Genomic DNA, 13,224 nt, shown 5'->3' on the forward strand with positions numbered 1-13,224 from the left:
AAAAAATTGCTTGCATTTCCCAGTTCTGAGATCTGAGCATGCGCGACCACCCAAATTTTGGAGCACATGTTTCTTTTAATAACAAAATGGCGGAATGAGGTATGTTTTGACTGATGCTACAGTCATAGTGTCACTTCTTCCTTTCTTGGAGAATGAGGTGATGGGACATGGACCTGCGCATAGACTGTTGGAGTAGAATGGTGTAAGAATTAGCCTTCTAGCACCAGCCAATATTGAGATACACACCGACAACTGATTGACAGGAGATGATGATGATGATGAAGATGATGATGATGAAGACGACTGAACAAAATGGCCGTTTTGCCGATTTTTGACTTTCCTCTTAGACAAGGTGTAGAGCCACGCTAGTGGTACCTATGGAGTCCTCTGGTCAAGATAAGGTCCTCTGAGAAGTCTGGTAAGCATAGGAGCTTGTTTTCCCGGTATAGCAAGGCTGCAAAAGTTGTGGCAGCCATTTTGTTTTGGGATGAATCCTACTTAGTAACGCTACCGCGTTACTAATAGCAATTTAGCAACTACAAGATTATAAATTGCATATAGACCCTATAGGGCGCTGACTTCTAGGAGCAATTATAGATACTATATATGAGATGCTATTCGTAATGATCTGTATCCTATCTGCATTCTTTAATGAAAAAATTTTGAAATTCTTCTGCTGGACAGCAAAACAAGGCAAAACCAATGGATAGGAGACCAAAAGCAGCCTTTGTGGACAAGTGACTTCAAGTACAATGAAGCTTTTTCTCAGGAGACATTCTGGGCTTTGTTCTTCACTCTTACTGGCATTTATTGCCACTCAGGCAGGCTCTGGAAGCCACGAAGGCCTCTTGATCCTTGCTTCCCCATGTAGCTACAGTGTATCTTGCCGTCCAAATCATGAGTGTGGGTGGATACCGTAATGCAATAATTACTTGCAAAAATTAGCGCCCTATAGGGTCTATTAGTCCATTCCTCCCAAATCTTTGTTCCCATAATATTCAGACGCATTACATGTAGCAAAATTAAATAATAAATAATTACATCAATTGACATGGTCACAAATTAAAATAATATGCTACACAGAGAGGTCGCCCTTCTCAATTTATCAATTTTAATGGCTACACAAGCCCAACAGAACTCACCAGTTTACTTTAGTTTGAATTATTACTACTGAGCAGCTGGTACACTTTAGTTAGGGTACAAGAAGCTCGGGGAGAAGACTGGAACTATTATACAGTACAAAGGGTCTATAGATATAGATAGGACATCTAAAGAGAAACTTTAACAACCAAAATTCCATCTAATATAAAATACGCTCAAGTAAAGCGAAATTTACTTTAAAGTCACTTTTAAAATTCTTCCGTCACAGATAATACAGGAGGGCGCTCCTAGAGACGCAAGAAATCGAGAACATTAGCCAAATTCGCTGGCCAAACCCGTACCACTGGGCACCAGAACTACTACTACACCAGTACATGGACAGCAAAAGACTGCCAGTGAGACTGGACGAAACCCTCCTTCACCTCTTAGCCTTCAGAAAACCAGACAAGTCAAGTGCTGGCTGAAGCAGTGAAGCGAAGTCGTGAAGTGCACGTGCAGCAAATTTTAATTTTGACAACAATAAAATTTTGATATGAACAATTCATAATTATCAGGCTCGCCCGTATTGAGTTTTTTCAAAATAAACTTTAATTACATTTTTACTGCATTTTTCTCTCTAATTCATATCCAGTTTTAGTTTCAACTGTTATCACTTTTATCACTTCTATTTTTGCTTTTAAATAATAATTTCAGAAATATCTACAGGTCAAGTCTTGACTGCAAGCCTGGACATCTTCAATTCTTCAAACCCTTATAATAGTAGAAGCAAAGGACATATTCAGTGGTCAGGTTTCAAAAAGAAATATGCTCAACAACTGCATATATTATAAAATAATTTTGATCAATTTAAAGTGTAGGAGTAGATGCATCACTGCAGGGTAATAATTTTTACTCAATTTTTAACAGCATTAGAATTCTTCAGAAATCAATTATTGTAACCACAAGTGTAACCATGCATCAGTGCATAATGCAGTGGGGCCCAGGGGCAAAGACCTTGGTACAGTTGATAGAGTGTCTAACTGTCAAACAAACCAATCTGTATAGAATAGGTTATTCTGTGACTGAATAGGTTATTCTGTGACTAGAGGTGCAAAGTCTTAGGAGCTGTATCCACCAACTCTAGCATGCTATTATTAATGATATACATTATAATAACTGCAATGTTCTTTATAAATGAAAGGGGGATACATGTACATAAGTGATGGATTAATGTAACAATAATTTCTTCATTTAGTCTGTATATCAGAGGTAATTATCTATGGTTGAATCGACTTAGAAGAGATCTCTGCTGAACATAATGGGCATGTATTCTCTGACTCTAATAACCTGCAATAATGACAATGGATAAACTTTATTTTGGATCATATACATGTACATGTACATGCATACTTCTTAAACTTTGAATAAAGTGCTGGGAAATGACAAGAAGGACATTCACAACAATTGTCAGCCACCATGAGATGACCCTATTTGTGAGCATGATAATTATTACAAATCATATACATGTATGTATCAAAAAAAATTATTAAAATGGAGAATTCTAACCTAGCCATTTTTGGAGAAATTTTGGCCCAAGACAAGGACTTTTACCGAATTTTTGAGCAACTTTAAAAATTCGTTAAAAAACTCAATTTTGATCCAAAAAAGATCAAACTTTCTACACAACATATAAGTATATGCATAGGTACATCTATATCAGAAAAAATTATTTAAAAATGAGAATTCTTATGACTGTTTAGAGTGGTTGCAGTGATGTCACTTCTTGATGTCATAATTATTTCCGTATGGCAAAAATTAATGAGCCTTATTCGCTTACAGCAGTAAAGTTGCTTTTTCCACAGCTTCTTTTTACAGCACAAGGCAGAAAAGGAGTACAATTATAGCAATATTTAGCAGAAAAGTAGCGATAGCAATAACTATAGGAGTAACAAGACAAGACTGTGTTCACTTCAGCCGCTTCACTAATTCTCTATCTGACGACTTTTTGCTTCCTTTGCATCCCTGGGTCTATTAAGGAGGCTTGCCAGAAGAGTTTATAGTGACGTACAAATGAATGGCAAAGTAGCCATTTTGCCATTCGGAAGTAATTATGATGCATGCTATGAGAAGGAAGAGAAACAATAAGAGAGAGAAAGAGAAGCAAGTACAAGTATATTATCAATGGTTTTTTCTTACTAATGTCAGCAATTGGCCCTTTTAGCTGTTGCTCCAACACTTCTCTCTCAGCTTTTATCGTTTTCACATCCTCCATCAATGAACGAAGCTCTTGGACAGACTAGAAATAACATCATTGAAGATTAATCATTATTTTTTTATTTTTCTCATACTGGGCTTCCAGCTTTGATGGCTGCCATAAGTGCCATTGCACCAGCTTTAGGCAGGGTCAGTCTCGCTCTTTGTGAGTGTCACAATAGCCGGACGATGTGTCTCAAATTTCTCTCTAACGGTTGAATCAGCCTACAAAGAGAGAGAGGAAGAGAAAGAGAGAGTGTGTGTGTGTGTGTGTGTTTGTGTGTGTGTGTGTTTGTGTGTGTGTGTTTGTGTGTGTGTGTGTTTGTGTGTGTGTGTGTGTGTGTTTGTGTGTGTGTGTGTGTGTGAGTGTGAGAGAGAGTGAGGGTAGAGGGAGATATGAAAATACAAAGAAGTACACAATAAAAGAATGAATGAATAAAGAAAAGTGCTACTCATAGATGGTATTGCTGATAAATCACAATAAAAGCTCTAAATACAGAACAATGAATACAAGGAGAGATGAATAATACACACCAATGGCATGACATACTGTGAACAAATGAAATAATTATTAATATTACTATACTGATGGATAAATATATATTATTATGGCAGTACTAATTTACTTTAGTTGCTGATTCAGCAATTCCTTGAAATTTTGCCACTTCACCACGAATGCTCTGTGTCAGTTCATTTGATGTAGTTCTCTTCCATTTTGAGCCAAATCTCTCCTTCAGTGCTGTATCATCTCTCTCTTCTTCGTCAAGCATCCTCTGAGTCTAGAAAGAAAAGAAATCATATTATTATTGATTTACATAAATACATGATTTTATGATGTGTAGAAATTCTGAGCAGATTCTGATCAATATAAAAGTTTTAAAATTGTTCAAATATTTAGCCAAAGGCCCTGTATTATACAAGGCACTTTGTCAAAAATTGTGAGCAGAAATTTCTCCATTTTTCTGATACATGTACATCTACATAGACTATACAGTCACATGTTGTGTAGTGAAACTAGCAATCAAAGTTTGAGTTCTTATGAATTTTTAAAGTTGCTCAAAATCACACCAAAGCTCCCATATAGGACCTTGACCAAATTTGTCAAAAAAGACTAGGAGAGAATTTTCCATTTTTATAATTTTTCTGATACATATACATGTACTTATGCTGTGTAGAAAGTTTGAGTTGATTTCAATCAAAATTGAATTTTTAATGAATTTTTAAAGTTGCTCCAAAATCGGACCAAAGTCCCTGTACTATAGTACAGGGATTTTGGTCAAATTTCACCAAAAATGATGAGGAAAGAATTATCTATTTTTATTTTTTTTCTGATACATATACATGTACTTATGCTGTATAGAAAGTTTGAGTTGATTCTGATCAAAATTGGATTTTTATGAATTTTTAAAGTTGCTAATAAATCAGGCCAAAAGACTCTGCAATAGTGCAAATAAATATACATGATACATGATTCATGTTCATGTACATGTATGTACAATTGTCCATGTAATACATGTATAAATATGTAACGTACCTCATCAAGTATCTCTCTGTTCCTTGTTAGCAGTTCAGGTAGTGAATAAAGTTTATCCTCAAGTGATTGTATCCCTCCTTGTTCACGAATCCCTTGACTCTTCTCTTTAATGGAGTCAGGCACAGCATTACCGCCAGTGTCTTCAATGGCAGCTGGAAGATTCTTACTAGCAAGGCTTAAGAGCTAAATTGGTAGGAATTTAAATCACAAATATTTGAATAATTTTCAAATACAAAGTAATGAAAAAAATAACAAAGGCCCTACATTGTTCTAGACTCACTCGTTCAAGGAAGATGTTGCGTTCCTCAGTTTCTCAAGTTCCCCATTGAAAAGTGCATCCTTCTTGCTATTATAATTGGACATAGCACAACTGACAGGTAGAGGAACAATATTAGTAAATAAATCAAGGAAGTTTGAGGCTGGGGACTGAAACTGTATCGCCTTAGCAATAGAGGCTCTACCAGGAGGCTCAAGAGTCCCAAAATCAGGAACATGATCGTTATATATGAATTATTGTCTTTTTCTACGGCTTCCAAGTCTTTCTTCAGAGACGAGGTGAGCTCCTGAAATATAAAATAAAATGAAAATGGAATAAAGCGCTTACGTATGGTTTGAAGAACGTCTCTCCTCTCCTGTTGGCCTCACAAACTAAATCTGAAGCTTTCTACATAAAAAATGTACACATAATTATACGTACATGCATACATTATAGCCATTTTTGGCATTTAGTGTGAGCCATGTACTATAATTGCACAAAGACTTTTACCCAATTTTGCATCAACTTCAAAAAATTCATAAAATACCTGACTTAGTTCAAACTTTCTTTGCAACATAAGGACATCAATATGTGCCAAAAAATGTAATAATAATTTGGGGTGATTTTGGAGCCATTTTTTGGAAAAAGCCCAAGACAATGATAGGCCTTGGGTATTTTTCAAAATTTTAGTATTTTCAAAATGTCCATAAATCAAAAAAAATAAAGCCACAATCAGCTCAAATATTCTACACAGCATAAGGACATCATTACGTATCAAAAAATGTAAGGTGATTTTGGAGGGTTTTTTGGAAAAAACCATGGGCATTTTAAAAAAATTTTCATGGCTACAAATTAAAAAATTGAAGTCAGAATCAGCTCAAACTTTCTACACAGCACAAGGACATTATTGTGCATCAAAAAATGTAATAAAAATTTGGGGTGATTTTGGAGCCATTTTTTGCAAAAAAAAACCTAAGGCTATAGCATTTCTTTATTTCGGTGTTTTTAAATGGACCTAAATAAAAAAGAAGTCACAATCAGCTCAAATTTCTACACAGCATAAGGACATCAATATGTATCAGAATGTAATAAAATTTTGCCTTTATTTTGGAGCCTTTTTTTCAAAGCTTTTAATATGGCTACGTAATTTGAAAAATTAAAGTCGGAATCCGCTCAAACTTTCTATACAGTGTAAGGACATCAATATGTATCAGAAAATGTAATGAAAATTTGGGGTGATTTCAAGCCATTTTCCAAAGACCATGGGCTATAGTACAGAGTATTCAGAAATTGGCAGAAATTGGCTGCAACACAAAATATTAGGACAATAAACTGTACTAGATCTATACCATGATAAGAGGAGGGTCCTTTATTAACAAAGTCAATAAATCGTTCAGCAGATTTTAATACGACAATTTATAAAACAGTAACATCAACAAAACCAAAACCTCCATCAAGGCAGCCATCTTGATTTAGAGGAGTGGTTTCAGTAGTAGCCACTCCCACCCATGTGCTTACATGTGATTTCACTGATTTGTAAATGAGATCTCTTCTTTATATACTTTTTAGAAAATAAATGGAACCTCCACCAAGCTCAGCAGTAGTTGTACCTCATGGCTGGCAGAGGCTAGTGGAAAAGGGACTTGTCAATACATTAAGTATGCGAAATTATTTTATTTTTAGTGATATTTAATTTTTAGTGATATTTAATTTTTATTACATACCGTACTAACGGGTTATTAAGCGCCCTTCATATTACATTTTGGGATACATACTGATGTCTTTATGCTACATTTGTATTTAGAAAGTTTAAGCTGTTTCTGACAAAAATTTACAAGTTATGACCATTTTTAAAAATGGGCCAATTTTTGAAAAAAGCAAAGGCCCATGGATTTAAAAAAATAGCTTTGAAATCACCAAACACTTTTATTACATTTTCTGATACATATTGATGTCTTTATTGGCCTCGCCTATGCGAGGTATAGGTAGTTGTTGTGTGTGTCTGTCATTCGGTATTTCTAAACATTAAGTGTTAAATATTAATTAATATTTATATTATTATACAGAGTCTCAGTAGTCATGATGTCCCAGTCACTGGTGGAGTAGCAGATGAAGTGTTTGATGACAGTGGAGTGAGTAGTATCAGTGGGTAGCAGTACTGGAGGAGGAGGAGGAGGGAATACTAGCAGCTGTCATTCAAGAGATGAGTCAACACCAGATACTACTAATGCTCATGGCGGTAGTTGCTGGTCACCCTCAAGGAGAAAAATTGGCCTTGATGATTCTATTAGTGAGAAGTGGGCTCAAGCTAGCAGCAACTGCTCAGATGCCAAAGAATATCTTGAGATGATTTGTAGAGATTTATCTGACGAACTGGCACAATTTGATCTAAGGAAGGAACAAGAACTGGGACAGGTTTTCCTTGATCTTGCTGCTGGACAAATAGAGAAAGTAAGTTTTTAATATTAAGATTGTACGCAATTGTTCATAGTAATTTTTTCACGTATAATTATAACTTATATATTGTATTTGTTGTAGCTTCAAGGTAAATGGTATGCAATGAAGTTATTATTGGATACACCAATCAAGCCATCACTTAGAACAATACAGTTTGTCTCTAATAATAATAATACAACAACAACAGGAGGAGGAGGAGGAGGTGACAACAAGTGAAGGTAAGCTGGGAAGGAGAGAGTAATGGATCCTGAGAAGAGAGAGAGAGGATGAGATGGTCAAGAAGACATAATGTATTCATCTTCTTTTTGTTTTAGATGGTTCCTCCTTCAAGAAATGATTTGTGAAATGACTATTATAATGATTTCTATTTAATATTTTTAATGTCCAAATTGTGTGGTTGTATTATTTATAACAAAAAGCTAAGTGACAAAAGTGTAATGTTAAGTGATTGTGTTGCAATAATAAGTGACAAAGGATTATAGCAATAACTTTTGAGGTTTAAGTTGTTGACTTTTTCATTTTAGTAAAAGTTTCAGGGGAACTATTATCTTCTCTCTGTCTCTTGTGTCCTCTACTTTCATTTTGTAAAATACCACTACCAGAGGACTCTCCTTCATCAAAAGTACTGTCATAAGAACCTTCAGGGTCTATCTCAAACCTCTTGCCAGGAGATGCGTCATCTATGAATTTGTAATAATTAATTGATTAGTGATGATGTATGTGCCTTGTGCTGTTCTTGGCCTTTTGTTTAGTATAGAAGAGCTTTTACTGATATCCTGTATGCTTCCTATATACATAATAATGTGTAAAACAGGTCCAATATATTGGTATTTACCTTGAGGTGGGGGTTTTCCTAGCTTGTTTAGTATGCTAATAAGAAAGTGCTTGAGTATTTCATTTTCTAAACGGAACAATGCATAGCACACATCAGTAAGATACTCAATTGGATTTGAATGAGAACTGAGAGTATTTTGAATGTGAATTGTTATTCTGTTGGCTTTTTCATAGCCATCTAAACCAAGCACTGTGGATATTCTATTTCTTAATGCTTCAGGTATCACTTTTGCAGCAAACAGTCTATCAGCAACACGTATTACATCTAATGAGATGCACTGGGTAATATCAGCTGAATGTTCACGAAACAAGTCTCTAGGACAAACTAAAAGACAAAATGTAAACACATATTGATTCTAAAGTATTTTAATTATAAACATGTCAAATTGATTGATTTACCAGTTTGAGGTGGTATTTTGCTGCTTGTATTTTGTGTTGTGTTATTCAGCTCAACAACCTATACACACACATTTAATACAACCATATAGTTTGCAAATGATGTATTGCTACTTACCTTAGTGGACCAGTATAATTGTTTTTCATTAAACTCAACTATTCTGCCATTCACACACATAGTTGCACTTTCATTAAATTCAATTACAGCAGGATGAGGTACTGCAGTACAAACTGTACATGGTACTCCAAACATATGCTTTGACTTGTAAGTGTAATGGAGTGATTGTGTCACTGTGACTAGTCCTTTGTGCAATGATAATAATAAATCACTTGTCGACAGTTTTGAACCTTTTATTTGCTGAATCCAAACTTCAAGATAAGTAGCACGACAGATTAAGGTAACAGTATCATAGTATTGCCCAACTTGAAAGGTAATCCTGTTACGATATTGATCATTACCAGATAATTTCCAACTCATTACTTGATCTGTCTTCTGATCAAGAAGATACACTACTAGACAACAGAATACACCAACAGGAGTATACCCACACTCAAAACATATCAATAAAGGAGCTGGACTAACTGACCCATCTCTCTCCTCTCTTTCTACATCTGCTGGTTTCAGAGCACAAGGCATAAAATAATACTTGACAGATTTTCTACCAACTTTATCTTTCATAGGACCAGCTACAATATAAAGATGCTTCAGTAGTGCTACTAGCCTCTTTGCATTAAGAGGATCACCTTTCTCTCGTAATGAAATTTTATCTAGTTGTGACTCTGAAAAGCGTCCATTTTTACGAAACTCTCTCTCCACAGCAGCACTACCTGACTGTTCAAAAGTGAAGCAAGTTGTGATGAGATTAGTGATACGATCAAACACCAGTTGAAGGTCAGTGATGATAATATCTTCCAGACCTGCTACATTAGGATAGTGCATGATGATGCCCACTCTGTGATGTAAATACCATAAAACATTAATAAACTCTTCTGTATCCTTGATACCACACTCTTGAGCTAAATCAAAACATGTATCATATTTGAAAAGCTTTTTTTTACTTTTTCTTAATTTTAAACTAAGAGTACACCAAGATGCTGGTATTTCTAATTCCTGGAATTTTTTAGCTATAGCGTCATGAAGTAGAAAACGAAGATGATCTAGTTCTTTTTCATCCTTTGTGGTGTCAAGTGGAAAAATGACTTGCTCCGATTGAGAGAACTGTATAAGATCAGAGTCAAAAAAGTGTGAGCTGTTCTCTATCTTGGTTCTCAGTTGTTGGTTGACTTCACTCACTTTATTCTCATCAACTTGGTCTCTGTGTGTAGCAATAAGGAAGGCAACGGGTTCTGAATTATCTTTAATAGGTATTTCATCAAAACTCCATCCAATAGTGTTTTGTCTTAAACAAGCTATGCTTGCTAGTGAATGGAATATCACTTCTTCATGTGTCAATGAGGTTTCATAAGGTTTAGAATCACCAGTAGAGGTTCGATAGATTATTTCATAGCGACTCCTTAAATCTTCAGTTAGTTTGAATACCAGTAGATTGATAGCTGGGCCAGTTATAAGAGCTGGTAATATTTCATGAAACTCAGGTTGTCCTCCAGTATCAATGATGTGCAACATCGTGTGCTTTTCATCTTTTGCTTCTTCAAATTTCCTCTCATATTCTTCTCTCTTTCTAACAGGTATCTTCTTTACATAATCTGATAAACCTCTGATACAATCATTTACTGAACAGCTGATTTTTTGTATTTCAGTATTACTTTTGGTTTCTTCTAATTCACGATCAACTTTTTTTGCAGGTGAATTGGGTACATTTTCATGCTCCATTGAGCTCTCACCAATGACAACTGTGTCAATTGCTGCCTCCATGAACACTGGTGAAGAAGCACCAACACTTGTATAGCCCTGTTGACTAGTAATAGGAGACAAATCAATTCCTTTTGGTGATTCTTGTTTGTTTTCAAATGATGAAGTTAGACCTACTGTCTCATCCACTGATGTAGGCTGAGGTGTACCAGTACATTCATCTGATGTTTCATTAGGTGCAATAGGTCTAGTACTTTCATCTGACGTATTGTTTGCTGGTAATAGTTTTTTAGTGATCAGTATAGCTTCTTCATCAAGTTCCTGTTCCTTCCATTCTGTAGTCACTACTGCATTGTGCTGTGATAGCTTACGAAATGAGTCAACTTGTACCACTGCATCAATTACACCAGTACTAAGAGAAGGACCTGTATCAAGAGATTGATTGAGGAGTCTCTTTTTTAATGTACTCTTACCAGCACCAGGAGGGCCTGTCAATATACACTTAACAACACGTAATAATGCTATACCACTGGATTGATGAATATGAAGATAATTTCGAGTTCTCCTATTATATGTTGTTATGCCCTGAGTATTACAACCTTTAACTTCAACAAGATAATTGACAATATTCATGTCAGGAAATCGATTATTAAATGCAAAATGTAATGGCCTTCTATTGTAATTATCTTCAGCTTCAATATTACATTGTGGATGATTACTCAGAATTTTAACAAGTTCAAAATGACCCTTGTCACATGCATAATGTAATGGTGTATAGCCATTTCTCCCTTTAGCATTAATGTCACAGTGTTTGTCAATCACAAGATGACGTACAATGTTTATATTTTGTAATTTACATGTACATGCCAAATGGAGGGGTCTATCTTGATCATTATTTTCAGCTTCTATATTGCATTCAGTAGAACTGGTAAGAAATTGAATAGTTTCAAAGTTACAATTTAGACATGCTACATGTAATGGAGTTAAGCCATTCCTCCCTTTAGCATTAACATCACAGTGTTTACCAATCACAAGATGACGTACAATGTCTACATTTCCTGACTGACATGCTAAATGGAGTGGTCTATCTTGATCATTATTTTCAGCTTCTATATTGCATTCAGTAGAACTGGTAATAACTTCAACAATTTCAAAATCACATTTCAAGCATGCCATGTGTAATGGAGTTGAGCCATTCCTCCTTTTAGCATTAACATCACAGTGTTTATCAATCACAAGATGACATACAATGTCTACATTTCCTGACTGACATGCTAAATGGAGTGGTCTATCTTGATCATTATTTTCAGCTTCTATATTGCATTCAGTAGAACTGGTAATAACTTCAACAATTTCAAAATCACATTTCAAGCATGCCATGTGTAATGGAGTTGAGCCATTCCTCCTTTTAGCATTAACATCACAGTGTTTATCAATCACAAGATGACGTACAATGTCTACATTTCCTGACTGACATGCTAAATGGAGTGGTCTATCTTGGTCATTATTTTCAGCTTCTATATTGCATTCAGTAGAACTGGTAATAACTTCAACAGTTTCAAAATCACATTTCAAGCATGCCATGTGCAATGGAGTTGAGTCATTCCTCCCTTTAGCATTAACATCACAGTGTTTATCAATCACAAGATGACGTACAATGTCTACATTTCCTGACTGACATGCTAAATGGAGTGGTCTATTTTGAAAATCATTTTCAGCTTCTATATTGCATTCAGTAGAACTGGTGATAACTTCAACAGTTTCAAAATCACGTTTCAAGCATGCCATGTGCAATGGAGTTGAGCCATTCCTCCCTTTAGCATTAACATCACAGTGTTTATCAATCACAAGATGACGTACAATGTCTACATTTCCTGACTGACATGCTAAATGGAGTGGTCTATCTTGGTCATTATTTTCAGCTTCTATATTGCATTCAGTAGAACTGGTAATAACTTCAACAGTTTCAAAATCACATTTCAAGCATGCCATGTGCAATGGAGTTGAGTCATTCCTCCCTTTAGCATTAACATCACAGTGTTTATCAATCACAAGATGACGTACAATGTCTACATTTCCTGACTGACATGCTAAATGGAGTGGTCTATTTTGAAAATCATTTTCAGCTTCTATATTGCATTCAGTAGAACTGGTAATAACTTCAACAGTTTCAAAATCACGTTTCAAGCATGCCATGTGCAATGGAGTTGAGCCATTCCTCCCTTTAGCATTAACATCACAGTGTTTATCAATCACAAGATGACATACAATGTCTACATTTCCTGACTGACATGCTAAATGGAGTGGTCTATCTTGATCATTATTTTCAGCTTCTATATTGCAATCAAAAACTCTGGTAAGAAATTGAACAGTTTCAAAATTACAATTTAAACATGCCAAGTGTAATGGTGTAGAGCCATTCCTCTCTTTAGCATTAACATCACAGTTTTTGTCATTCACAAGATGACGTACAATGTCTACATTTCCTGACTGACATGCTAAATGGAGTGGTCTATTTTGAAGATCATTCTTAGCTTCTATATTGCATTTAGTAGAACGTGGTAATAACTTCAACAGTTTCAAAATCACAATTCTGGCATG

At 35.3% G+C, this 13,224-nt stretch overlaps 2 protein-coding genes and 3 long non-coding RNA genes across 5 annotated transcripts; all 5 read right to left on the minus strand.

The window, feature by feature from the left end:
• Nucleotides 1–1,155: 1,155 nt before the first annotated feature.
• LOC109587398 (uncharacterized) lies at nt 1,156–1,601 on the minus strand. Its single transcript, XR_002187566.1, has 3 exons — nt 1,443–1,601; nt 1,337–1,388; nt 1,156–1,268 (listed from the first exon to the last, which is right to left on the minus strand). It is a non-coding gene; the product is annotated as an uncharacterized LOC109587398 (long non-coding RNA).
• Nucleotides 1,602–2,243: 642 nt separating this feature from the next.
• On the minus strand, nt 2,244–2,568 carry LOC109587397 (uncharacterized). Its single transcript, XR_002187565.1, has 2 exons — nt 2,491–2,568; nt 2,244–2,427 (listed from the first exon to the last, which is right to left on the minus strand). It is a non-coding gene; the product is annotated as an uncharacterized LOC109587397 (long non-coding RNA).
• Nucleotides 2,569–3,281: 713 nt separating this feature from the next.
• Nucleotides 3,282–5,230, minus strand: LOC109587396 (programmed cell death 6-interacting protein-like). The gene is made up of 5 exons (XM_020003634.1): nt 5,148–5,230; nt 4,868–5,042; nt 3,960–4,112; nt 3,429–3,558; nt 3,282–3,376 (listed from the first exon to the last, which is right to left on the minus strand). The coding sequence occupies exons 1-4, from the start codon at nt 5,228–5,230 to the stop codon at nt 3,475–3,477; spliced, it is 495 nt and encodes a 164-aa protein (XP_019859193.1). The 3' UTR covers nt 3,282–3,376; nt 3,429–3,474.
• A 139-nt stretch (nt 5,231–5,369) lies between these two features.
• Nucleotides 5,370–6,581, minus strand: LOC109587399 (uncharacterized). Its single transcript, XR_002187567.1, has 3 exons — nt 6,473–6,581; nt 5,472–5,531; nt 5,370–5,430 (listed from the first exon to the last, which is right to left on the minus strand). It is a non-coding gene; the product is annotated as an uncharacterized LOC109587399 (long non-coding RNA).
• Nucleotides 6,582–7,914: 1,333 nt separating this feature from the next.
• On the minus strand, nt 7,915–11,423 carry LOC105314737 (uncharacterized). The gene is made up of 5 exons (XM_020003636.1): nt 8,929–11,423; nt 8,814–8,871; nt 8,416–8,739; nt 8,305–8,367; nt 7,915–8,260 (listed from the first exon to the last, which is right to left on the minus strand). The coding sequence occupies exons 1-5, from the start codon at nt 11,254–11,256 to the stop codon at nt 8,079–8,081; spliced, it is 2,955 nt and encodes a 984-aa protein (XP_019859195.1). The 5' UTR covers nt 11,257–11,423; the 3' UTR covers nt 7,915–8,078.
• Nucleotides 11,424–13,224: the final 1,801 nt, after the last annotated feature.

The sequence above is a fragment of the Amphimedon queenslandica genome, unplaced genomic scaffold (genome assembly GCF_000090795.2).
Source record: "Amphimedon queenslandica unplaced genomic scaffold, v1.1 AMPQUscaffold_12584, whole genome shotgun sequence".
NCBI classification, from domain to species: domain Eukaryota; kingdom Metazoa; phylum Porifera; class Demospongiae; order Haplosclerida; family Niphatidae; genus Amphimedon; species Amphimedon queenslandica.